General features: G+C 47.8%; 1 protein-coding gene across 7 annotated transcripts in view; it reads left to right on the top strand.

Moving 5' to 3' along the window:
• The window catches only part of ano5a (anoctamin 5a), a 133671-nt gene that overhangs the window by 14108 nt on the left and 91898 nt on the right, over window positions 1-27665 (top strand). For 4 of the 7 annotated variants that reach the window (XM_078415500.1, XM_078415499.1, XM_078415495.1 and 1 more), the window contains exons 2-3: window positions 17459-17497; window positions 22363-22433. In XM_078415500.1, the coding sequence (XP_078271626.1) occupies window positions 17459-17497; window positions 22363-22433 (110 nt within the window). Of the gene's footprint in view, window positions 1-15139; window positions 15174-17458; window positions 17498-22362; window positions 22434-27665 lie in introns of those variants that run through there. The other 3 variants (XM_078415501.1, XM_078415496.1, XM_078415497.1) reach the window with 2 other exon arrangements.

The following is a 27665-nucleotide window of genomic DNA, read 5'->3' as shown; positions in this document are numbered from 1 at the left end:
TCTAATTTAATCACATATTAGTCATAGATGGTGTTAGTGAGACTGAGTAGAAACAGGCCCCATCAGCCCAACCTGCTCACACCGGCCAACATGTCCCATCTACACTAGTTTCACCTGCCTGTGTTTGGCTGATATCCCTCCAAACACGTCCTATCCATGTGCCTTTCTAACTGTTTCTTAAACGTTGGGATAGTCCCGGCCTCAACTACCTCCTCCGGCAGCTCGTTCCGTACACCCGCCACCCTTTGTGTGAAAAAGTTACCCCTCAGATTCCTATTAATTTTGTTTCCCCTTCACCTTGAAAATACATCCTCTGGTCCTCCGTTTCCCCTACTCTGGGCAAGAGACTCTGTGCATCTACCCGATCTGTTCCTCTCATGATTTTATACATATTGTGGGCGGTTTTGAAGCTTTCACTGCAAAGTGATTGGCGGGATGACGTAAGTTGTTAAAATACAAATGGGTCACCTGTCTTTTTTCCAAATTAGTTACTGAAATGGAATTGTTGTAGGTGGCCAAGTCCTCTAATGTAGTTAAATATACACATGCAACTGTTTCAGCGACTTAAATTGCTAATCTCTGAGAGTTTATGAAATGTTTACTGATGAACCAAATAGAACAGGGCAGCACGGTGGCGCAGCGGTAGATTTGCTGCCTCACAGCGCCAGAGACCCGGGTTTGATCCTGACTACGGGTGTTGTCTGCAGGGAGTTTGTACGTTCTCCCTATGACCACGTGAGTTTTCACCGGGTGCTCCGGCTTCATCCCACACTCCAGAGTGGCTTCTGTAAACTGTCCCTAGAGCGCGTGGGATGGAACTGGTGTACGGCTGATGGCTGATTTGTGCACGGACTGGGTGGGCCGAAGGGCCTGTTCCGTGCTGTATCTCTGAACTAAACGAAGTTATTCCCAAGGTAATATTCCAGGTTTGCACATTTGTAACAAGGTTGATTGGCTTCGGTAAAATTGTAAATTGTCCCTAGTGTGTGTAGGATAGTGTTGATGTGTGGGGGAGGCAGGGTCGCTGGTCGGCGAGGACATGATGGACCTGTTTCCGTGCTATCTCCCTGCATCTCTAAAGACCACACAGTGCTTATTCACGTTATAAAGTATCTTTACATGACCAAAAACAAATCCCAACAATTCCATGTAACATCTGTGGTCCCCACAGTCGTCTTCCCTGCCGCTCACACCCTATACTCTTGCCTCCCGTATTTTGAAATAATTATTTAGCTTACCTTGGGATGGGATGGTTGTTTTAACTGAAAGTCCAGACTTAGACAATAGACAATAGACAATAGGTGCAGGAGTAGGCCCTTCGGATAGGCCTGGATAGAGTGGATGTGGGGGGGGAGGGGGGAAATCCGACCCGCCGATCGGCCAAGGAAGTCCCGATGAGGTCGAGATCGGCCGCCTAAGCACCACATTTACGGAGGTATTTCCCGGGGAGGGTTTTGTCCGGATTATAGACAATAGACAATAGACAATAGGTGCAGGAGGAGGCCATTCGGCCCTTCGAGCCAGCACCGCCATTCAATGTGATCATGGCTGATCATTCTCAATCAGTACCCCGTTCCTGCCTTCTCCCCACACCCCCTGACTCCGCTATCCTTAAGAGCTCTATCCAGCTCTCTCTTGAATGCATTCAGAGAATTGGCCTCCACTGCCCTCTGAGGCAGAGAATTCCACAGATTCACAACTCTCTGACTGAAAAAGTTTTTCCTCATCTCAGTTCTAAATGGCCTAGCCCTTATTCTTAAACTGTGGCCCCTGGTTCTGGACTCCAGCAACATTGGGAACATGTTTCCTGCCTCTAACGTGTCCAACCCCTTAATAATCTTATACGTTTCGATAAGATCTCCTCTCATCCTTCTAAATTCCAGTGTATTAAAGAGGGGGGGCTGCACCATACATGCCCAGAAATCGGTGGTGGACCAAGAACACATTGGTGTCAGTTATCGTAGAAATCCTTCACTGCAAAGTCAGACAGAAACTGGACAGTAGGACTTGGAACTTCTCTACCGTTGCAACATATGTTGGTCATAGAGGATGTTTCACTGTCCATCAACATTGATGGTCTCCCAGTATCCACCTCACCTCACATCCGGAATCTTGGAATCATCCTTGATCAAACCCTCTCCTTCGACAAACACATCACAAAGACAGCCTTCTTCTACCTCAAAAACATTGCCCGTCTCCGTCCATCCCTCTCCTCCACAGCTGCAGAAACCCTCATCCACGCCTTCATCACCTCCCGTCTGGACTACTGCAACAGCCTCCTCTATGGCGCACCCTCAAAAATCATCAATAAACTTCAATACATTCAAAACTCCGCTGCCCGTCTACTCACACACACCTCGATCCGTGACCATATCACCCCCGTACTTTATAAACTCCACTGGCTCCCCATCCCCCAGAGAATCCAGTACAAAATCCTCCTCATAACCTACAAAGCCCTCCATAACCTGGCCCCATCCATGACCGACCTCATCCACAGGCACACTCCCACCTGCACCCTCCGCTCTGCCGCTGCCAATCTCCTATCCCCCCACATCCGGACCAAACTCAGATCCTGGGGGGACAGGGCTTTCTCCATCGCTGCTCCCACCCTATGGAACTCACTACCCCAAACCGTTAGAGACTCCTCCACACTCACCACATTCAAAACATCGCTGAAGTCTCACCTGTTCAGTACTGCCTTCAACCACTGAAGGTCACCTCACCTTCTGTCTCCTTTCTCTGTTCATTTATTTATTTACTTATTTATCTATTTATTCATTTCCCTATGTTCTCAAAAGCTCTGTAAAGCGTCTTTGAGTATATGAAAAGCGCTATATAAATAAAATGCATTATTATTATTATTATCCATAAAGGGAGTATTCACAGAGCTGTGTACGTTTACTCAGAGGGTCAGGCAGCATCTCTAGAGAGAAGGAATGGGTGACGTTTCGGGTCGGGACCCTTCTTCAGACGCGACCTGAAACGTCACCCATTCCTTCTCTCCAGAGATGCTGCCTGACCCGCTGAGTTACTCCAGCACTTTGTGTCTTCATTTAGTGTAAACCAGCATCTGCAGTTCCTTCCTACACCTTCCGGGACAGTTTTTACCCAGCCGTTATCAGGCAACTGAACCATCCCACCACAACCAGAGAGCAGTGCTGAACTACTATCTACCTCATTGGCGACCCTCGGACTATCCTTGATCGGACTCTGCTGGCTTTACCTTGCACTAAACGTTATTCCCTCACCATGTATCTGCACACGGTGGACGGCTCGATGGTAATCATGTATTGTCTTTCCGCTGGCTGGTTAGCACGCGACAAAAGCTTTTCACTGTACCTCGGTACACGTGACAAGAAACTAAACTGGATTAATCCGGAGATCTCACAGTGGGGTGACTCTGAATTCACTGGAAAGGTTAGGATTGAATGCTATTAGTAAAGTGAGCTTTGAAGTGCTTTGCGTTTTAATTACAGGTTTGTTTCTCGTTGTCAAAGTGTTTTGTTGCCAAAGATTTTGTTCCTGTTTGTGCTGTGCAATGCAAACGGTCTGGATTTTTCTCGTATGTCAACATTTGTTGCCAGCATCTTTTAACCCGATGTGTGGGAAGGAACTGCAGATGCTGGTTTACACCGAAGACAGACACAAAAAAAGCTGGAGTAACTCAGTAGCAGGTCAGGCAGCATCGCTGGAGAAAAGGAATAGCTGACGTTTTGGGTCGAGATCCTTCCCCAGTCTGAAGAAGGGTCTTGATCTGAAACAGAATCTTTTTCTCCAGAGATGGTTGCTGACCCACTGAGTTACTCCAACATTTTGTGTCTATCTTTTAATCTTAGGCTGTTTTGTTGAGAATAAACCATTGGTATCCCAGAACTTTCAAGCTCAAAGCCGCCATCTTAGTTTCTTCTCATGAGCCCTGTTCCCTTGAGACTGACTGCACTCATGCCTTGTCCCTTCCCACCGAAACCACTCCCTCTCCAGGTACTTTCCCCAGCAACCGCAGGAGATGCAACACCTGTCCCTTTACCTCCTCCCTCGACTCCATCCAAGGACCCCGACAGTCTTTTTAGGTGAGGCAGAGGTTCACTTGCACCTCCTCCAACCTCATCTACTGTAACCGGGGTTCCAGATGTGGACTCCTGTACATCGGCGAGACCAAGCGCAGGCTCGGCGATCGTTTCGCTGAATACCTCCGCTCAGTCCGCCTTAACCAACCTGATCTCCCAGTAGCTCAACACTTTAACTCCCCCTCCCATTCCCACACTGACCTTTCTGCCCTGGGCCTCCTCCATTGTCAGAGTGAGGCCCAGCGCAAATTGGAGGAACGGCTCCTCATATTTCGCTTGGGCAGCTTACACCCCAGCGGTATGAACATTGACTTCCCCAACTTCAAGCAGCACTTCCTTTCCCTTTCTCTCCATCCCCCTCCCCCTTCCCAGTTCTTCGACCAGCCTTACTGTCTCCGACTACATTCTATCTCTGTCCCGCCCAATCCCCTGACATCTGTCTGAAGAAGGGGTCTCGACCCGAAACGTCACCCATTCCTTCTCTCCAGAGATGCTGCCTGTCCCGCTGAGTTACTCCATCCAGCATTTTGTGGTCTATCTTCATTCGTCCCTCGTTGGTACCTGGGGCTGATCTGGAGAATATGAAGTCTTGGTGACACTAGTGACTACAGATGCTGGAACCTTGTGCAAAATACAAAACGCTGGAGGAGCTCAGCAGGTCAGGCAGCATCTGGGGAGGGGATGACAATAGACAATAGACAATAGGTGCAGGAGTAGGCCGTTCGGCCCTTCGAGCCAGCACCACCATTCAATGTGATCATGGCTGATCATACTCAATCAGTACCCCGTTCCTGCCTTCTCCCCATACCCACTGACTCCGCTATCCTTAAGAGCTCTATCTATGGACAGGCGGCGTTTCGAGTTGGTACCCCTCTTCAGACTGATTGGAGTAAGGGGCAATCTTCTGGAAGTACTCAGTGGGTTGAGCATCTTGTGTGAGGAGGAAGGGGAAATGTGCTTGCTTTTACTTGTACTTGTACGTGGCTGCCTGTCAAACGTTTCCCGAGTAGCAACTAATATTAGGTCACCACAGAATTGGTTATCTATGATTATGGTGTAACCTTGCTGTGAAAACCACTAAATATAGAAAAGCTCACGGTCCTTTTCTTTGTAGAATAAACAGTCATGCAAGGTCATGCGTGTCTGTGGCGCAGCGATAGGGTTGCTGCCTCACAGCACCAGGGGCCCGTGTTCCATCCTGACCGCGGGCGCTGTCTGTGCGGAGTTTGCACGTTCTCCCCGTGACCGCGTGGGTTTTCTCCGGGTGCTCCGGTTGCCTCCCACCCTCCAAAGACGTTCAGGTTTGTTGGTTAATTGGCCTCTTGTAAAAATGGTCCCTCGTGCGTAGGATAGAACTGGTCGGCGTGGACTCGGTGGGCCGAAGGGCCTGTTTCCACGCCGCCTCTCTGAACCAAAGTCAGGCTTATTCTGGTCATCTCTTAAATGTTTTAAATATAAAATTCAAGCTCTTGGAATTTGGTATGGATTTAAACAATTAAAAATGCATCGAAAATATATCTTTAAAATTAAAAAAATTTTTTATTTTCTATGCGTTTTTATTTATTTAAATCCATGCGAAATTCCAAGAGCTTGAATTTTATATTTAAATCATTTTGATTTCTATCCTTCTGCCCCACGAGAGGAAAAAAAAGCTGCTCAGCCCGTCACGATTAACGTTTCTTGATGTCGTTTACGTTTGCCAACAGAAGTTGCTTTGTCATTGGTGGGCAGAGGCTTTTCCAGTCGCTGTGGAAACACACTGGCCTTTGATGAATATTATTTAAAATTCCTCCTCCTTCAAATGCAGCCCTGCCAGAACTCGGCTTAGCAGGAGCAGAGAAGCGCAGGCGATGTTTATTAATGTCCTTGTAATGTGACTCTGCCGGGGATGAAAAAAAAAATACAGCTGATGGAACAAACTGAACATGGAGGAGGGGTTGGGGAGTTTGTCTATGGCAAAACCAGACACAAAGTGCTGGAGTAACTCAGCGGAACTTTCCGTCCTCGGTCTCCTCCGTCGTCAGAGAGAGGCTAAATGCAAATTGATGGAACAGCATCTCATATTTCGCTTGGGCAGCTCACAGCCCAGTGGTTGGGATAGAGAGAGAGGGAATGCTGGGGCTACCTGAAGTTAGAGAAGTCAATATTGATTTCTCTAACTTCAGGTAGCCCCGGCATTCCCTCTCGCTCCATCCCTCCCCCACCCAAGTCGCACCAGCTTCTCGCCTTCACCCTACAAACAGCTAACAAAGGCCTGGTTCCTTTATCGTCGTCACCTTTTTGCATGTCTTTCATTCATTGTTCTTTATCTCTCCACATCATCTCTATATCTCTCGTTTCCCTTTTACTTAACCAGTCTGAAGAAGGGTCTCGACCCGAAACGTCACCCATTCCTTCTCTCCAGAGATGCTGCCTGTCCCGCTGAGTTACTCCAGCTTTTTGTGTCCATCTTCGCAACACTGGGGAACATGGACAGGTGGTATTTCCAGGCGGGATTAATTCTTAGTGCTGTTTTCAAATGAAGACCAGCGATGAAGATCATGCCTTGTAATCCAGCGAATAATATTCCGCACGTTATTATTCTCTCCAACGTTACTCTGGCGTTGATTTATTCACAAAATGCTGGAGTAACTCAGCAGGTCGGGCAGCATCTCGGGAGAGAAGGAATGGGTGACGTTTCGGGTCGAGACCCTTCTTCAGACTGGCGTTGTCTGTGTGGAGTTTGCATGTCTGTTGTAGGTTTCCTCCGGGTGCTCCGGTTTCCACCCACACCCCAAAGACGTGTGGGTTTGTGGATTGATTGGCCTCTGTGTGTTGGGAGTGGATTGGCAAGTGCGACAACATAGAACCAGTGTGAACGGGTGATCATTGTTGGCTGAGATGGCCTGTTGGAGGAGGGAAAGGAGAGAGGAGAGGTCAGACAGCTGGAAGGGGGAGAGAGGGCAACAATACTTGTGTAGCTACAAGGAACTGCAGGTGCTGGTTTACAAAGAAAGAGACAAAGTGCTGGAGTAACTCAGTGGGCAATCAGTCTGAAGAAGGATCCTGACCCGAAACGTCACCTATCCATGTTGTCCAGAGATGCTGCCTGACCCGCTGAGTTACTCCAGCACTCTGTGAAACGTCATCTATCCATGTTCTCCAGAGATGCTGCCTGACCCGATGAGTTACTCCAGCACTTTGTGACCTTTACATTGTATCAGACTCTCCCCATCACCTTTGGTGCCCTACCTAATCAAGAACCTATCAACCTCCAATTAATCTCTGCAGTGACGTTTTGAGTTGGGATGAGGAAGGGTTCTATCCGTAAACATCATCTATCCATGCTCTCGAGGGATGGTGCCTGACCCGCTGAGTTACTCCAGCACTTTGTGACTTTTTGTGTAGACCAGGATCTGCTGTTCCTTGGATCTACAGTTTGTCTCAGACCATCATTACACTGAAATAAGCATTGATTGTTGTTGTGATTTAGCTTCTTTCCAAACGTTCCCCCATCTATTATTTCTTTGTTTTCAAGGGAGAGTTAGATTTAGGTCTTAGGGCTAAAGGAATCAAGGATATGGGGAGAAAGCAGGAACGGGGGTACTGATTTTTAGATGATCAGCCATGATCATATTGAATGGTGGTGCTGGCTCGAAGGGCCGAATGGACTACTCCTGCACCTATTTTTCTATGTTTCTATGTTTCTACCTCTGCACACTGAGCATTTTCCCCTAGAAACTCCATTTACCTAGGTCTGTTTTTTGAGTCCTACTTAATTGAAAATGGACATTTTACAGATTGAAACACGGCCATGATTATTTCAGGGTCGCTTTTCATTACGATGGCATTTTACGTGGGTGGTACTTGAAAATGACTCAATATTGTCAATCAAATGACTCAATACACCACCAACGTGCCACCCTAATTCTTTCCCCTGCCCCCCAATGGTTCAATGGAACTTTATTTGTCACATGTACCGAGGGTACATGATGCTAGTTCTTGATTAGTACGGATGTCAGGGGTGATGGGGAGAAGGCAAGAGAATGGTGTTGAGAGGGAGAGATAGATCAGCCAGGATTGAATGGCAGTGTAGACTTGATGGGCCGAATGGCCTAATTCTACTCCTATCACTTATGATCTTACAGTGAAATTTATTTTTGTATACGGTTCAGTACAAGTATCACTTTACATAAGGATGTAGTTACATCTTAGATAAGCAGCTCACATACAGACAGGTGTACAGCAACAGTACACTGAGACAGTGCACTAAACGTTATTCCTTATCATGCATCATGCCCTGTAAACGGCTCGATTGAAATCATGTGTTGCCTTTCCGCTGACTGGTCAGCACACAACAAAAGCTTTTCACTGTACCTCGGTACACGTGACAATAAACTAAACTGAAACTGGGTGAGGCAGCATCCCTGAGGTGCTATTAGCACCAACTTTTCTCCAGAGATTCTGCCTGTCCCACTGAGTTACACCAGCATTTTGTGTCCCTTAATACTCCTTCCTTGAATTCCCTCCCCCTCCCCCCTCCCCCTCCCCTCCTCCTCGTCTCCCCCTCTCCTCCTCCCCCCCTCCCTTTCTCTCTCTCTCTCTCTCTCTCTCTCTCTCTCTCTCTCTCTCTCTTCTCTCTCTCTCTCTCTCTCTCTCTCTCTCTCTCTCTCTCTCTCTCTCTCTCTCTCGTCTCTCTCTCTCTCTCTCCTCTCTCTCTCTCTCTCTCTCTCTCTCTCTCTCTCTCTCTCTCTCTCTCCCTCTCTCTCCCTCTCTCTCCCTCTCTCTCCCTCTCCCTCTCCCTCTCTCCCTCTCTCCTTCTCTCTCTCCCTTTCCCTCTCCCCTTCCCTCCCCCCCTCCCCCTCCCTCTCCTCTCCCACTCCCTCTCCCTCTCCTTCTCTCTCCCTCTCCTCCTCCTCTCCCCCTCCCTTTCCCTCTCCCCCTCCCTCTCCCTCTCCCACCCTCCCGGTTCTCCTGCTGTTTGTAGAAACAGCTTCGAGGTCACGTTTAGTATTGCAAAAACTGGATTTGAAGGTCGTGGCCAAGCCCAGGCTCAGTATTCAGCTGTCTGTGGCATTTTCTGGTTGAGATGTCACGATGGGTTGATGTTAGTTGATTACAGTCCCAGCTGTTCCCCCAACCTGCCACCTGTCATTTATTGCTGCCACCCTGCGGATTTTACTTGAGTTTTAAATAACTTTGAGTTGAGGGTTTTTTTTGTAGCATTCTTGTCTCCAAATAGTGTTGAAATATTGGCACATGTTTATATATTTTATCGAAACATTAGAAACATAGAAAATAGGTGCAGGAGTAGGCCATTCGGCCCTTCGAGCCAGCACCACCATTCACAATGATCATGGCTGATCATCCAAAATCAGTACCCCGCACCTGTTCTTTCCCCAAATCCCTTGATTCCGTTAGCCCTAAGAGCTAAATCTAACTCTCTCGTGAAAAAATCCAGTGAATTGGCCTCCACTGCCTTCTGTGGCGGAGAATTCCACAGATTCACAACTCTCTGGGTGAAAATAAGTTTAGTTTATTATTGTCACTTGTACCGAGGTACAGTAGAAAGCCTTTGCTAGGTTGCTGTCCAGTCAAAGAAAGTAAAAGATTATACATGACTAAAATACAATGGGTGCAGCAGGTAGAGCTGCTGTCTCACAGCGCTAGAGACCCGGGTTTGATCCTGACTACGGGTGCTGTCTGTACGGAGTTTGCAAGTTCTCCCTGTGGCCGCGTGGGTTTTTTCCGGGTGCTCCGGTTTCCTCCCACACTCCAAAGCCGTGCAGGATTGTAGGTTAATTGGCTTCTGTAATTGTCCCTAGTGTGTAGGATAGTGTTAGTGTGCGGGGATTGCGGGTTGGCGCGGACTCAGTGGGCTGAAGGGCCTGTTTCTGCGCTGTATCTCTAAACTAAACTAAACAATCGCTCCATGCACAGTGTGCAGATAAAGGGTGCGACATTACTTGCAAAGGTATATCATTGTAGGTCATGTCGTAGGAGCAGAATTAGCCCATTCGGCCCATCAAGTCTACTCCGCCATTCAATCATGGCTGATCTATCTCTCCCTCCTAACCCCATTCTCCTGCCTTCTCTACATAACCTCTGACACCCGTACTAATCATTAAAGATGGAGATAGTTAAAGGTCTCCAGTGAGGTAGACGGGAGTTCAGGACCGTGCTCCAGCTGATGAGAGGACCCTTCAGTTATCTGATTAAAAGATGATTGTCGCAAAAAAAACAGGAGCTTAACCAATCTGATCTCCCGGTGGCTGAGCACTTCAACTCCCCCTCCCACTCCCAGTCTGACCTTTCTGTCATGGGCCTCCTCCAGTGCCATAGTGAGGCCCACCGGAAATTGGACGAACAGCACCTCATATTTCGCCTGGGCAGCTTGCAGCCCAGTGGTATGAACATTGACTTCTCCAACTTTAGATAGTTCCTCTGTCCCTCTCTTCCCATCCCCTTCCCAGATCTCCCTCTATCTTCCTGTCTCCACCTATATCCTTCCTTTGTCCCGCCCCCCTGAGACCAGTCTGAAGAAGGGTCTCGACCCGAAACGTCGCCCATTCCTTCTCTCCTGAGATGCTGCCTGACCTGCTGAGTTACTCCAGCATTTTGTGAATAAGGAGCTTCACTGTCCATACACGTTACAATAAAGTACCATTGATCCAAGTACTCCTTGTCTGGTTAATGCCTTTTGAGGTAGATTGGGACGGAGATTATGCGTGGAAATTTTGTTTTTGTTTAGAGATATAGAGCGGAAACAGGCCCTTCGGCCCAACGGGTCTGGGCCCACCAGCGATCCCCACACACCAACACTAATCTACACACACTAGGGGCAATCTACGATTTTTCCCAAAGCAAATTAAGCTACAAACCTGTACGTCTTTGGAGTGTGGGAGGAAACCGGAACAATGACAGAAAACCCACGCGGTCACAGGGAGAACGTACAAACACCGCTGAGAGGGGATCTTATCGAAACGTATAAGATTATTAAGGGGTTGGACACGTTAGAGGCAGGAAACATGTTTCCAATGTTGGGGGAGTCCAGAACAAGGGGCCACAGTTTAAGAATAAGGGGTAGGCCATTTAGAACGGAGATGAGGAAAAACCTTTTCAGTCAGAGAGTTGTGAATCTGTGGAATTCTCTGCCTCAGAAGGCAGTGGAGGCCAAGTCTCTGAATGCATTCAAGAGAGAGCTAGATAGAGCTCTTAAGGATAGCGGAGTCAGGGGGTATGGGGAGAAGGCAGGAACGGGGTACTGATTGAGAATGATCAGCCATTATCATATTGAATGGCGGTGCTGGCTCGAAGGGCTGAATAGCCTCCTCCTGCACCTATTGTCTATTGTCTAAAGGGCTGAATAGCCTCCTCCTGCACCTATTGTCTATTGTCTACAGACAGCACCCGTATTCAGGATCGAACCTGAGTCTCTGGCACTACAAGGCAGCAGCACTACATCTGAGCCACCGTTTCGCACCACAATAAATTTCCATGAGCGAACACACGTTGGTGTTTTCTTTCCCAGGGTTCATTTGAAGGCCACTTTTTTTTTTTGTAAATTGAAATGTTAAGTTGATTTGGCTTTGCGCGATCTTACTGATTTAAATTGCAGTCTAGGACTAAATAGATGACAGTAATTAAAGTGAATCGCATTGCGTGAGCTACGAAAAATGTCCTTGTAATAAGAATTCACTGGTGCTTGGTTAATGCAAATTAAATCATCTTTTACAGAGGAGAATTTAATCTCGTGTGGGAAGGAACTGCAGATGCTGGTTTCAACCGAAGATGGACACAAAATGCTGGAGTAACTCAGCGGGACAGGCAGCATCTCTGGAGAGAAGGAGTGGGTGACGTTTCGGGTCGTGTCTGAAGAAGGGTCTCGACCCGAAACGTCACCCATTCCTTCTCTCCAGAGATGCTGCCTGTCCCGCTGAGTTACTCCAGCATTTTGTGTCTATCAGAGTTTATCTTATATTGGGAACCAGAGCAGAATGAAGCCTTGTGCTTGGAGCAACGACAGGTTCTGCACCCTGACCTACAGACCATCTATATTTAGATGGTGGAGGAGGAGGAAGCATAGTCAGGAAAAAGGATTCTCAAAACTCCAATGTGTTGCACATAAATATGTGCTCTCATTCATATGTTGAAAGATTGGAGAGACTAGGCTTGTATACACTGGAATTTAGAATGATGAGAGGGGATCTTATCGAAATGTATAAGATTATTAAGGGGTTGGACACGTTAGAGGCAGGAAACATGTTCCCAATGTTGGGGGAGTCCAGAACAAGGGGCCACAGTTTAAGAATAAGGGGTAGGCCATTTAGAACTGAGATGAGGAAAAACTTTTTCAGTCAGAGAGTTGTGAATCTGTGGAATTCTCTGCCTCAGAAGGCAGTGGAGGCCAGTTCTCTGAATGCTTTCGAGAGAGAGCTAGATAGAGCTCTTAAGGATAGCGGAGTCAGGGGGGTATGGGGAGAAGGCAGGAACGGGGTACTGATTGGGAATGATCAGCCATGATCACATTGAATGGCGGTGCTGGTTCGAAGGGCCGAACGACCTACTCCTGCACCTATTGTCTATTGTCTATTGTCAGTCCCTCCCCAGATGCTGCCTGACCCGCTGAGTTCCTCCAGCCTTTTTGTATTTTGCTCAAGGTTCCAGCATCTGTAGTCTCTAGTGTCACCAATACTTCATATTCTCCAGATCAGCCCCAGGTACCAACGAGGGACGAATGAAGATAGACCACAAAATGCTGGATTGAGTAACTCAGCGGGACAGGCAGCATCTCTGGAGAGAAGGAATGGGTGACGTTTCGGGTCGAGACCCCTTCTTCAGACTGATGTCAGGGGATTGTCAGGTCTATTGTCTATTGTCTAAATGCAGATGTATGCCACCCGCCAGCATTTAATATATAAGCATGCAGTATCAACGGGGCGGCACAGTGGTGCAGCGGGTAGTTCCGCTGTCTCACAGCGCCAGAGACCCGGGTTTGATCCTGACCTCGAGCGGTCTGTGTGTGGAATTTTAACCTTCTTCCTGTGGCCGTCTGAGATTTCTCCAGGTGCTCTGGTTTCCTCCCACATACCAAAGACGTGCGGGTTTGTCGGCTAATTGGCCTCTGTCATTTGCTCCAGGTGTGTGGAGCCACACAGCGCGGAAATGGGGTCTTTGGTCCATCTTTTTCGTGCTGACCAAGATGCCAAATTTACGCTAGTCCCACCTGCCCGCACTTGGCCCATTTCCTTCTAAACGTTTCCTATCAAGAGTGCCAGGGCTTATGGGGGAGAAGGCAGGAGAATGGGGTTAGGAGGGAGAAATAGATCAGCCACGATTGAATGGTGGAGTAGACTTGATGGGCCGAATGGCCTAATTCAGCTCCTATTACTTATGACCTTATGACCGATCTAGGCATCTGTCCAAATGTCTTTTAAAAGTTGTTATAGTACCTCCTCTGGCAGCTTGTTCCATACTCCCACCACCCTCTGTGTGGAAAACGTTGCCCCTCAGGTTCTTATTAAATCTTTCCCATCTCACCTTAGACCTATGTCCTGTATTTCTTGATTCCCCTACTCTGTGTAAAAGTGTAGGGAGTGGATGAGCAAGTGGGATAACATCGCACTAGTGTGAACGAGTGATCGATGGTCGGCATGGATTCAGTGGGCCGAAGGGCCTGTTTCCATGCTGTAACTTTCAATCAATGATTATTGCAAATCCCCAGTAGTCCTCGACACTCTAAAATGCACAAATATCCATCATGTCTCTAGAGTCATTTCTGCAATTTTTTTTCCTATCAATAATTCAAAGATTCTTAAGAGCTTATTCTTTATTCTCCCTGCCCACTTTATGGCTCAGGTTTGAGTTGCAATTTGGCCCAGTTCCCATATTATGAATAGACTTTTAAACTATAAGGACACAGAGTGCTGGAGTAACTCAGCGGGTCAGGCAGCATCTCTGGAGAACATGGATAGGTGACGTTTCACAGAGTGCTGGAGTAACTCAGCGGGTCAGGCAGCATCTCTGGAGAACATGGATCGGTGACGTTTCACAGAGTGCTGGAGTAACTCAGCGGGTCAGGCAGCATCTCTGGAGAACATGGATAGGTGACTCTTCGGGTCGATGCCCTTCTTCAGATTGAAGAACATCCCCGACTTGTAATATTTTATCACCTATCCATGTTCTCCAGAAATGCTGAAACAGTAGAAACAAGGAAATGCAGATGCTGATTCATACACAAAAAGGACAAAAAATGCTGGAATAACTCAGCAGGTCAGGCAGCATCTGTGGAAACCGTACCGTGAAAAACCATGAAAATACTTACCTGCAGGAAGGAACTGCAGATGCTGGTTTATACCGAAGACAGACACAAAATGCTGGAGTAACTCGTCTCTGGAGAAAAGGAAAAGGTGACGTTTCGGGTTGGAAACATTCTTCAGACTCTTACTTACAGTTATACTTATAGTTCAACGATAAATATAGTTTACAAGTAGTAGAAACAACATGGACAGGTATCGTTTTGGTACAATAGACAATAGGTGCAGGAGGAGGCCATTCAGCCCTTCGAGCCAGCACCGCCATTCAATGTGATCATGGCTGATCATTCTTAATCAGTACCCCATTCCTGCCTTCTCCCCATACCCCCTGACTCCGCTATCCTTAAGAGCTCTATCTAGCTCTCTCTTGAATGCATTCAGAGAATTGGCCTCCACTGCCTTCTGAGGCAGAGAATTCTACAGATTTACAACTCTCTGAGTGAAAATTTTTTTCCTCATCTCCGTTCTAAATGGCCTACCACTTATTCTTAAACTGTGGCCCCTGGTTCTGGACTTCCCCAACAGGAGTAGGCCATTCGGCCCTTCGAGCAAGCGCCGCCATTCAATGTGATCATGGCTGATCATCCACAATCAGTGCGAGAACCTTCTCCTGAGATGCTGCCTGACCCGCTGAGTTACTCCAGCACTCTGTGTCCTTTAGTGTAAATCAAACATCTGTCGTTCCTTTGTTTACGCTGCTCGTAGACGATCAGTTCTTTCATGTTGCTTACTGTACGGTTCTCTGCTGAAATATCTTTTACAAGAGTCTGACTAAACAGAAGAGAGTGCGTAATGGGGGAGCAGCACACAAGTAAGTAACCCTGGGCAGTTGTGTTTATAAATCTTATCTAAGCCAGTTGTGGAAAGGAATGCACGTGACGCATCTCCAGGCTGGGGGGCAGAGAGAGAGAGGAGTGGAACCTCAACAATGTTCTGTTAAAGAATGCGGCCTGTGGTAGGATCTCCTGGTGTGACTAATCCCCACTGTAAAACTGTCGCCATGGCAACCGAGATGGCAGCAGCTTCAAGCCACAGAGCTGGAGAAAGAAATATTCTAGGAAGGAACTGCAGATGATGGTTGAAACCGAAGATAGACACAAAACGCTAGAGTAACTCAGCGGGACAGGCAGCATCTCTGGAGAGAAGGAATGGGTGACGTTTCGGGTCGAGACCCTTCTTCAGACAGAGAAATATCCTCTCGTTTTCCCCCTCTCCCCATCCCTCCCCCATCCTAGTTCTCTGACTCTCCTCCTCATTACATTTTATCTCTGTATGCTTCGTTGCCACCTTCCCCGAGCTAACAATGATCTATTCTAAATTTTCCTTGAACGTCATCCCCTTTGATGTCTCGTTTTCACACCTTATCCTTCCATATCTCTGTGCCTCCCTCTCCCCTGTCTCTCGGCCTGAAAAAGGGACTCGATCCGAAACGTCACCCATTCCTTCTCTCCAGAGATGCTGCCTGTCCCGCTGAGTTGCTCCACCATTTTGTGTCTATCTTTAAGAATGCTCTCTTCCCAATATTCCTCATGTTTGGAGGACCAGCCCATGAAGGCGTGATTGTAGCTTCTGATTACATTGAAACGTCATTCCATTTTGCCATTCTGACTTAATTAATTGTTTACCTCGAGCCCATAGTGGCTTTGAAATGTTCAACGTTAAAAAGTGCCTTCATTTAGTGGAACGTTTCGGACAATGCATTTGTAAAGTTGTACAGCACAGCAAGGCCCTTCAGCCCTGCCTCAGTTATACCGACTGTGGTACCTATCTAATGTACGCTAATCACATCAAGTCAAGTCAAGTTTATTTGTCACATACATATACAAGATGTGCGTGATATGAAAGTGGCAATGCCTGCGGATTGTGCTAAACTACAAAACAGAATAGAAAAAAAAATGTGACACAAAAAATAAATTAATACAGTAAATTAAATTAGCCCCTGGTGATATGAGAGTTAACAGTCCTGATGGCCTGTGGGAAGAAACTCCGTCTCATCCTCTCTGTTTTCACAGCGTGACAGCGGAGGCGTTTGCCTGACCATAGCAGCTGGAACAGTCCGTTGTTGGGGTGGTAGGGGTCCCCATAATGTTGCTGGCTCTGGATCTGCACCTCCTGATGTATAGGTCCTGCAGGGGGGCGAGTGTAGTTCCCTTGGTGCGTTCAGCCGAACTCACTACTCTCCGCAGAGCCTTCCTGTCCTGGGCAGAGCTATTCCCAAACCAGATTGTGATGTTCCCGGACAAGGTGCTTTCTACAGCCCCAGGGTAGAAGCACTGAAGGATCCTCAGAGAGACTCTGAATTTCCTCAACTGTCTGAGGTGGTAAAGGCACATTAGATGGACCCAGTCCATCGCCGGCCCTGACCTCCCCACCATCAAAGGGATTTATCAGTCACTGCCTCAAAAAGGCAGCCAGCATCATCAGAGACCCACACCACCCTGTCCATGCACTCATTTCACCCCTGCCATCGGGAAGAAGGTACAGGAGCCTGAAAACTGTAACGTCCAGGTTCAGGAACAGCTTCTTCTCTTCAGCCATCAGACTGTTAAACACCACAACCTCCAAATATGCTCTGAATGGGACAAATAATAACAAAACACGCTTGCTTGACTCTGCTCCTTTCCTGGCCAAGTGCCTGTCCAAATGCCTTCTAAAGATTGTAATAGTTCAGTTTAGGAAGCAGGCCCTTCGGCCCACCGAGCCCAGGCTGACCACTCCATCACCCATGCACTCATTGTACGTTTTCCCACTTTCACCTCCGGACAATTTTCAGAAGCCAATTGGCCTGCAAAACCCACGCCATCTGAAGAAGGGTCTCGACCCCGAAACGTCACCCATCCCTTCTCTCCAAGATGATGCCTGACCCGCTGAGTTACTCCTGCATTTTGTGATACCTGCGATTCGTACCGGCACCTGCAGTTATTTTCTTACACAACCTTGGGATGTAGTTGGCAGGAGTTAAATGAGCGCGGGTCTTGCTTGGACTGCAAAACCACTTTTAATTTGCACAGATGACGTGGATTTACTGTAAACAGCGGTCGTTTTAATTCTCACGCCACCGCTAGACCTAATGTTTTGTCTTTCTCTCCCTTGAAGATAATGTGGTCATTTCTGGCTCCCCAGCGGACTCGCCAGGTAAAATGAAGCTTCTGTGCAAGTGCCTTCGTCCGTCCTGTGTCTGGTTTCCAGTTGTCCAAGTTTTGTGAATGTTGTGGGTGGCAGCGGTGACAATCGGTTGGTTTTTACTGTGGCTCTTCGTGTTGTGACGTTCCTGCCTTTTGTGGAATTTTTGCAAGTATCGAGCTTTGAAATGGTGTGCTACAAGCATTCGCTGGCGAGTGCTTGTGTCTGAAATGTGTTCACTGTAACAAAGCAACATTGGTTTTATCTTGGTTTTTCTTGTTTCGTCTAGGTCCCAAACTGTGGTTAATCTGTCCCCTGGGGAATGCCCAAAGTTCTTCTGAGGCAATGTGGGGACTTTTAGTAAGGCCATGGGTATTTATCAAGTGCAGGAGGGCATGGGGGAAGAGAATAATTAACATGTTGAATTGTCACAGTGCTCAGGTGAACAGGATAAGAAAGTCACTCAGTCTGCCTGAAACTACCTGATCTCCTGGTTGCGAAACACTTTAACTCCCCCTCCCATTCCCACAGACCTTTCTGTCCTGGCCTGGGCCTCCTCCACTGTCAGAAGAACAGCACCTCATATTTCGCTTTGGCAGCTTACAACCCAGTGATATGAACATTGACTTCTCTAACTTCAAGTAACCCTTGCTTTCCCTCTCTATCCCATCCTAGTTCTTCGACTAGTCTGACTGTCCGCCTGATTAAGTTTTATCTTTATATGCTTCATTGTCACCTTCTCCCAGTTTACATTTTCATTGAGTCTCATCCTTTATGATGTCTTTGAACCCTCCATATCTCTGTGTCTCCCTCTCCCCCTGACTCTCAGTCTGAAGAAGGGTCTCGACCTGAATCGTCACCCATTCCTTCTCTCCGGAGATGCTGCCTGTCCCGCTGAGTTACTCCAGCATTTTGTGTCTATCTTTAGGATAAGTAAACCATTACAATGAACTGCTTTTTCAAGATGGCAGGCAGAAATAATTTTTAAAAAACAGATTGTCATTAAATAACCTAAAATTGTACAAGGCAGCAAGAGTAGCTCAGCAGACAGAGTTGCTGCCTCACAGCGCCAGAGACCTGGGTTCAATCCTGACTATGGGTGCTGTCTGCATGGAGTTTGTACGTCCTCTCCGGGACCTGCATGGCCTTTCTCCGGGTGCTCCGGTTTCCTCCCACACTCCAAAGACGTACAGGTTTGTTGGTTAACTGGCTTCGGTAAAATGATAAATTGTCCCTTTTGCGCGTAGGATAGTTATAGTGTACGGGGTGATCGCTGGTCGGCACGGACTCAGTGGGACGAAGGGCCTGTTTCAGCGCTGTATCTCTAAAGTCTAACGCATTAAAATAAATTGTGCTGCAAACCTCCAGCACAAGTGATGAATCTGGGAAGGGGTTTAAATAAAGAAATTCCAAGAACCTTCAGACGACCCAAATACACTGGAATTTAGAAGGATGAGGGGAGATCTTACTGAAACATATAAGATAATTAGGGGATTGGACACATTAGAGGCAGGAAACATGTTCCCAATGTTGGGGGAGTCCAGAACAAGGGGCCACAGTTTAAAAATAAGGGGTAGGCCATTTAGAACGGAGATGAGGAAGAACTTTTTCAGTCAGAGAGTGGTGAAGGTGTGGAATTCTCTGCCTCAGAAGGCAGTGGAGGCCAGTTCGGTGGATGCTTTCAAGAGAGAGCTGGATAGAGCTCTTAAGGATAGCGGAGTGAGGGGGTATGGGGAGAAGGCAGGAACGGGGTACTGATTGAGAGTGATCAGCCATGATCACATTGAATGGCGGTGCTGGCTCGAAGGGCTGAATGGCCTACTCCTGCACCTATTGTCTATTGTCTATTGACCCGGCTGTTCAGCCTGTTCTTGGTTTGACTGCACAGTCTGTTCATCTCAACGGTCATCATTCATTCTACAGAATATCATCTGATTGATTACCATCTTCCTTCTCTAAATGTGGAGACGTTGTACATTACAAAATCCAATTAAAAAGGATTTCATGTGGCTCCATTATGTTCTAAGGCCCGGCCAATAGCTTTCACTGTATTGATTTGTGGAAGGGGAGGTTGGGCTAAATTGCTTTTAGACCATTTCGCAGCGAAAGTAAAACCATCTCCCATTGTTTGCCGGGGAAACGGTGAGAGAACAGACAAAGCAGAGACGAAGAAATATTCAAAGGTATTTTTTTATTTTTGGTTTAAAACCTTGTCCGTTAAGGGAGCAGTGGGGGTTTTTTTGGCATTAAAGTCTCTGCCTTGCTGTTTGGAAATATTTGAGCTGACAAAGAATTAGCCTGAGTTTGATTTAGAGATACAGCGCGGAGACAGTGCCCTTTGGCCCACCGAGTCCGCTCCGACCAGCGATCCCCCCGATTACACAGGCCCTACCGACCCTACGCACTAGGGACAATTTACAGAGACCAATTAACCCGCACGTCTTTGGATTTTGGCAAGGAAGCCCAGGCGGTCACGGGGAGAACGTACAAACTCCGGACAGACAGCACCCATAGTCAGGATTGAACCCGGGTGTCTGGCGCTGTAAGGCAGCAACTCTACCGCTGAGCGATCACCCCGTACACTAGTACTATCCTACACGCACCAGCGACAGTTTATCATTTTACTGAAGCCAATTAACCTGCAAACCTGCACGCCTTTGGAGTGTGGGAGGAAACCGGAGCACCCGGAGAAAACCCACGCAGGTCACGGGGAGAACGTACGAACTCCGTACAGGCAGCACCCGTAGTCTGGATCGAACCCGGGTCACTGGCGCTGTGAGGCAGTAGCTCTACCGCTGCGCCACCGTGCTAACATTGAAAGGGTAGAGAGTCAGAACCTTTCCCTCCCCCCCCAGGGTGGAAATATTAAAGAATAGAGGGCATAGCTTTAAAGCGAGAGGGGCAAAGTTTAAAGGAGATGTGCGGGGATGAGATTCTGTACACGGAGGGTGGTGGGTGCCTGGAACGTTCTGTCGGGGCGTGGTGGTGGAGGTAGTTGTCAATGTGGCGTTTAAGGACTTTTGGATAGGCACATGGACATGGAGGGACATGGAGGGACATGGATCATGTGCGGGCAGAGAAGGTTAGTTTAATTGGCATCATGTTTGGCATCAGAGGAGATTAGTTAAACTTAATTTGGCATCACCGTGAGCCAAAGGGCTGTATGTTCTTTGTTCTAAACCCTCATCGCTCCAAACCTTCTTTGGCAGATTCATGGGGGAGGGTCAAAGATAAACTGGCTGCACCCCAATTCTGTAGCTTCAATTGCCATCATAGGGCATCACGGTGACACAGGGGTAGCGTTGCTGCCTGACAGCGCTTGCAGCGCCAGAGACCCCGGTTCGATCCTGACTACGGGCACTGTCTGTGCGGAGTTTGCACGTTCTCCCCGTGACCTGAGTGGGTTTCCTCCGAGATCTTGGGTTTCCATGCTGTGTATTTCAATCAATCAATTCAAAATCTTAAAATAGACACAAAAAGCTGGAGTAACTCAGCGGGTCAGGCAGCATCTCTGGAGAAAAGGAATAGGTGACGTTTCGGGTCGAGACCTTTCTTCGGAAACTTAGCTTCACTGCCAGGAGACCAACTCGATTGCGATTTTCGCTTCAACATTGTTTTTTCTTCCTCTATATGGAAGGTGCACATCTGTATTTTTTTAACTGTGTGTCACAGAGTCATAGAATGTCAAAGAGTGATACAGTGTGGAAACGGGCCCTTCGGCCTAACTTGCCCACACCGGCCAACATGTCCCAGCTGCACTAGTCCCACCTGTCTGGCTGCAGGGTGACTTGGACAGGTTGTGTGAGTGGGCGGATACATGGCAGATGCAGTTTAATGTAGATAAGTGTGAGGTTATTCACTTTGGAAGTAAGAATAGAAAGGCAGATTATTATCTGAATGGTGTCAAGTTAGGAAGAGGGGATGTTCAACGAGATCTGGGTGTCCTAGTGCATCAGTCACTGAAAGGAAGCATGCAGGTACAGCAGGCAGTGAAGAAAGCCAATGGAATGTTGGCCTTCGTAACAAGAGGAGTTGAGTATAGGAGCAAAGAGGTCCCTCTACAGTTGTACCGGGCCCTGGTGAGACCGCACCTGGAGTACTGTGTGCAGTTTTGGTCTCCAAATTTGAGGAAGGATATTCTTGCTATTGAGGGCGTGCAGCGTAGGTTCACTAGGTTGATTCCCAGAATGGCGGGACTGTCGTATGTTGAAAGGCTGGAGCAATTAGGCTTGTATACACTGGAATTTAGAAGGATGAGGGGGGATCTTATTGAAACATATAAGATAATTAGGGGATTGGACACATTAGAGGCAGGAAACATGTTCCCAATGTTGGGGGAGTCCAGAACAAGGGGCCACAGTTTAAGAATAAGGGGTAGGCCATTTAGAACGGAGATGAGGAAGAACTTTTTCAGTCAGAGAGTGGTGAAGGTGTGGAATTCTCTGCCTCAGAAGGCAGTGGAGGCCAGTTCGTTGGATGCTTTCAAGAGAGAGCTGGATAGAGCTCTTAAGGATAGCGGAGTGAGGGGGTATGGTGAGAAGGCAGGAACGGGGTACTGATTGAGAGTGATCAGCCATGATCGCATTGAATGGCGGTGCTGGCTCGAAGGGCTGAATGGCCTACTCCTGCACCTATTGTCTATTGTCTATTGTCTGCGCTTGGCCCATATCCCTCCAAGCTTGTCCTATCCATGTACCTGTGGGAAGATGCTTTGCCAAATGCTGTTGTCTTCTTATTTTACCCAATGTGTTGGTTGAAGGATCTGAAAGAAAACCTATCGGATTTTGTGTTGCTGAGTGTATTTTGTTATGTGCAATGTTGCAATTGCAAATGTCTGAGTACTCGTGTTGATCCTTTATATTCCCTCTGCTCTGTAGGTGAAGATAATGGTCCTTACAGCGACCCCTCCAATGGAACAAGAGAGGCGGTCACTCCTGGTGATTCAGAGGTAAATGTCGCTGTTTCCTGACTTCATGTATCTCCGTAGCTCCGCAAAGTGGCAATATCGGAAAATAGCTTTCAGGTTATGACTTCTGACACGCAGTGCTGATAATGTGCCAGCTTTGACTGATGCATCAAAACCAAAGACAGTGGGCCGAAGGACATGTGTGCTGAAGTAACTCAGCGGGTCAGGCAGCATCTCTGGACAACATGGATAGGTGACGTTTCACAGAGTGCTGGGGTAACTCAGCGGGTCAGGCAGCGTCTCTGGACAACATGGATAGGTGACGTTTCACAGAGTGCTGGGGTAACTCAGCGGGTCAGGCAGCATCTCCGGACACAACGGATAGGTGACGTTTCACAGAGTGCTGCAGTAACTCAGCGGGTCAGGCAGCATCTCCGGACACAACGGATAGGTGACGTTTCGGGTCGGGACCCATCTTCAGACTGAGTTCAGTTTGGTTTATTGTCACGCGTACCGAGGTGCGGTGAAAAGCTTTTTGTCGCGTACTATCCAGCCAGCGGAAAGACAATACGTGATTAGAATTGAGCCATCTACAGTGTTTCGATACTTGATGAGGGAATAACGTTTAGTACGGTACGATACGATACGATAGAACTTTATTTATCCCAGGAGGGAAATTAATTTGCCAACAGTCATAAAAAACACAACATGCATGAAACATGAAACATGTGACGAGAGGTAAGGTTTTGGGGATGTGCAAAGTTTGAGGAGGTGGGGGGAGGGGTGGGGGTCAGTCGCAGTCTCAGTCTACCCCACGACAGAAGGGGTGAAGCTTGATAGGCGCAGGGAAGAAGGCTCTCCTGTGGCGTTCTGTCATGTAGTACAAGATAAAGCCAATCAGGGATAGTCCGAGGGTCACCAATGAGGTAGATAGTAGTTCAGGACTGCTCTCTGGTTGGACAAACTGAGTAGACTGAGTTGGATAAACAGTGTCCAGGCCATTTTATTTCTTGATGTAAAATGTCAAATATTATCTACCAGGGTGCTAAAGAAGACGTGTGGTGGAGGAAAGGAACCATGTGCTGCTGAGGGGTTTTCCCCTTGATTCCTCTTTTTATAACAAGGGGACATTGTTATTCTTCACAACTTGATGGCCGTGTCAAGGTGTTGCGGATTTTCCTCCTGTTTGAGAAAAATAAGACTCGGACACAGAGCAGGCTCTCTTCACCGGTCTTTATTAGCGTGGTATCACGGGGAACTCAGCTCTCCAAAACAAGATGGCTACAGCTCCGAATTAGGACTGAATCTAAGGTTATTTTATACAGGTAGTTCACCATAATTCATCCGGTACAATGTAACCCGATAACAAGCTGCACAATGTGTCAGTGAGCAAATCCCTTAAGTAGACGTAAACACAGGATACAATAGACAATAAACAACAGGTGCAGGAGTAGGCCTTTCGGCCCTTCGAGCCAGCACCGCCATTCAATGTGATCATGACTGATCATTCTCAATCAGTACCCCGTTCCTGCCTTCTCCCCATACCCCCTGACTCCGCTATCCTTAAGAGCTCTATCTAGCTCTCTCTTGAATGCATTCAGAGAATTGGCCTCCACTGCCTTCTGAGGCAGAGAATTCTACAGATTTACAACTCTCTGAGTGAAAATGTTTTTCCTCATCTCAGTTCTAAATGGCCTACCCCTTATTCTTAAACTGTGGCCCCTGGTTCTGGACTCCCCCAACATTGGGAACATGTTTCCTGCCTCTAACGTGTCCAACCCCTTAATAATCTTATACGTTTCGATAAGATCCCCTCTCATCCTTCTAAATTCCAGTGTATACAAGCCTAGCCGCTCCAGTCTTTCAACATGCGACAGTCCCGCCATTCCGGGAATTAACCTAGTAAACCTACGTTGCACGCCCTCAATAGCAAGAATATCCTTCCTCAAATTTGGAGACCAAAACTGCACACAGTACTCCAGGTGCGGTCTCACTAGGGCCCTATACAACTGCAGAAGGACCTCTTTGCTCCTATACTCAACTCCTCTTGTTATGAAGGCCAACAATTCCATTGGTTACATCTGGGACTAGATAAGAACAACACTCACTTCTTCACACAAACATTGCAACCATTTGTTAAGCAATTAAGCAATTACGCTCTCCCAAACAAGCCACCCACCAGGATTAACCCTTTCACAGCTAAATTTCTTCCACACATGGTTATTGAACAGTCAAACAATCTAGTCTGAAGAAGGGTCCCGACCTGAAACGCCTCCTCTCCATCTTCTCCAGTGAAGCATCCTGACCCGCTGAGTTACTCCAGCTCTTTGTATTTCTTTTAAATATAAACTAGCCTCTGTAGTTCCTTGACTTGTGAGCTGTTCTTTTCAGGCCAGGAGTTCAAATCGACAATGTTCAATCAAGAGGCATGTGTCGGAAGGAACTGCAGATGTTGGTTTACACCGACGATAGACACGAAATGCTGGAGTAACTCAGCGGGACAGGCAGCGTCTCCGGAGAGAAGGAATGGGTGACGTTTCGGGTCGAGACCCTTCTTCAGTCAGGGAGTCTGGGGAGAGGGAGACACAGAGATACATGGAAGGGTAAGGTGAGAAAACAAGAGATCAAAGGGGACGAAGCTCAAGGAAAATGTTGAATAGATCACCGTTAGCTATGGGGAAGGTGACAACGAGGCACACAATGTAAAATTTAATCAGGAGGACAGTCGGACTGGTCGGAGAACTAGGATGGGTGAGGGATGGAGAGAGAGGGATGGGAGGGAGGGAAAGCAAAGACAATAGACAATAGGTAATAGGTGCAGGAGGAGGCCATTCGGCCCATCGAGCCCGCACCACCATTCAATGTGATCATGGCTGATCATTCTCAATCAGTACCCCATTCCTGCCTTCTCCCCATACCCCCTGACTCCGCTATCCTTAAGAGCTCTATCTAGCTCTCTCTTGAATGCATTCAGAGAATTGGCCTCCACTGCCTTCTGAGGCAGAGAATTCCACAGATTTACAACTCTCTGACTGAAAAAGTTTTTCCTCATCTCCGTTCTAAATGGCCTACCCCTTATTCTTAAACTGTGGCCCCTGGTTCTGGACTCCCCCAACATTGGGAACATGTTTCCTGCCTCTAACGTGTCCAACCCCTTAATAATCTTATATGTTTCGATAAGGTCCCCTCTCATCCTTCTAAATTCCAGTGTATACAAGCCTAGTCCCTCCAGTCTTTCAACATACGACAGTCCCGCCATTCCGGGAATTCCGGAAAGTTGCAGCCGGTCCCGCTGAGTTACTCCAGCATCTTGTGTCCATCTTCGGTTTAATCAAAAGGCATTTTGTTTGGTGGAGTGAGACTGTGGTACAGTCTTGTTCTTCCGGTGTCTGATGTTCCTCGAGCAATTTCTTCTCCGTCTACCTTCGTGGGCTGAATCCCCATGGGGGCTGGTTAAAGAGAAGTGAGTCTCTGTTCTGCATTACCAAACGATACGATACGGCAGAAGTTCATTTACGCCAGGAGGGAAATTGATCTCCCAACAGTCATAAAAACACGAGCAACAGTCGTTCCCACGGACAAGCTATTTCCCAGGTACAGCTTTCCCCAGGGTGCAAATATCAAATACGAAAGGGCACTGCTTTAAGATGAGAGGGACAACGTTTAAAGGAGACTGGAACAAGTGGACCTGTTGGGCCCAAACCACTCTTGCATTGGTGCAGCACCCTCTCCCCCTCCACTCCCCACTCCCCTCTCCCCTCCACTCCACTCTCCCCCACCCTCCCCTCCCTCCCTCCCTCCCTCCCTGGATTATGTGCAGGCAGGTAAGAGTTGGTTTTGGCATCATGTTCGGCACAGACATTGTGGGCCGAAGGGCCTGTTCCTTTGTACCGTTCTGTTTTTTGCAGCAATCCTCGTACATTTTTGGCCTAAACCGTGAGACTGAGATTCTTATTGAAGGCATGAACTTGGTGGGGTGGTAAAATTAGACACTGAAACACTGCTTCTGCTATTAGTTTAGAGACACAGCGCGGAAACAGGCCCTTCGGCCCACCGAGTCCGTGCCGACCAGCGAGTACCCCCGTACACTAGCACTACCCTACACGCAACAGGGACAATCTACAATTATACCAAGCCAATTAACCTCCGTACAAACTCCGTGCACCCGTATCCAGGATCGAACCCGGGCCTCTGGTGCTGTGTGGCAACAACTCTACCGTTCTGCCACCGCCCAGTGATTTTTCTCCCCAAATGAACCATTGAACCATTTCCCCTCGATTTCTGCAAACGATTGATTTTGTTTGGTGAGGTTGGCCGATCCTTGTGTGCACCGTACAAATGAGAGGCCAGGAAGAAGACCTGAATGGCCTGGTCATTCTGTCCTTAGACTTTTGAGATGCAGCGTGCAAACAGGCCCTTCAGCCCACAGAGTCCGTCCGCAGTGACCATCGACCACCCGCACACAAGTTCTATCCGACGCACGAGGGACAATTAATTAACCTAAAAACCCTCACGTCTTTGGAGTGTGGGAGGAAACCGGAGCACCCGGAGAAAACCCACGCAGGTCACGGGGTGAACGTACAACCTCCGTACAGACAGCGCCCGTGGTCAGGGTCGAACCCGGGTCTCTGGTGCTGTGAGGCAGCAACTCTACCGCTGCGCCACCGTGCCGCCCCAAAGATCAGTTGTGCCCATCGGATGTGCCATCTTTTGGCTGAACATGTAGGAAGGTCCTCTATGGAAGCAGATCCAATATTTAATCATGGACCAAATGTAGACTGGGCGATCGTTTCACTGAACATCTTCGCTCAGTCCGCCTGAGCCTACCTGATTTCCTGGTTGCTAAACACTATCATTCTCCTTCCCATTCCCACACTGACCTTTCTGTCCTAGGCCTCCTCCATTGTCAGAGCGAGGCTAAACACAAATTGGAGGAACAGCATCTCATATTTCACTTGGGCAGCTTACAGCCCAATGATATTAATATTGATTACTCTAACTTCAAGTAGCCCCGGCATTCCCTCTCTCTCCATCCCTCCCCCACCCAAGTCGCACCAGCTTCTCGTTCTCACCCAACAAACAGCTAACAACGAACGGCCCGTTTCCTTTATCATCGTTACTTTTTCTGCATATCTTTCATTCGTTGTTCTTCATCTCTCTACATCGTTGTCTTTGTCTCTCGTTTCCCTTTCCCTTGACTAGTCTGAAGAAGGGTCTCGACCCGAAACGTCACCCATTCCTTCTCTCCAGAGATGCTGCCTGTCCCGCTGAGTT

Source organism: Rhinoraja longicauda, chromosome 18 (genome assembly GCF_053455715.1).
Source record: "Rhinoraja longicauda isolate Sanriku21f chromosome 18, sRhiLon1.1, whole genome shotgun sequence".
Classification (NCBI taxonomy): Eukaryota; Metazoa; Chordata; class Chondrichthyes; order Rajiformes; family Arhynchobatidae; genus Rhinoraja; species Rhinoraja longicauda.
Note: the sequence above shows the minus strand (reverse complement) of the source record. Positions and strands in the feature narration are given on the sequence as shown.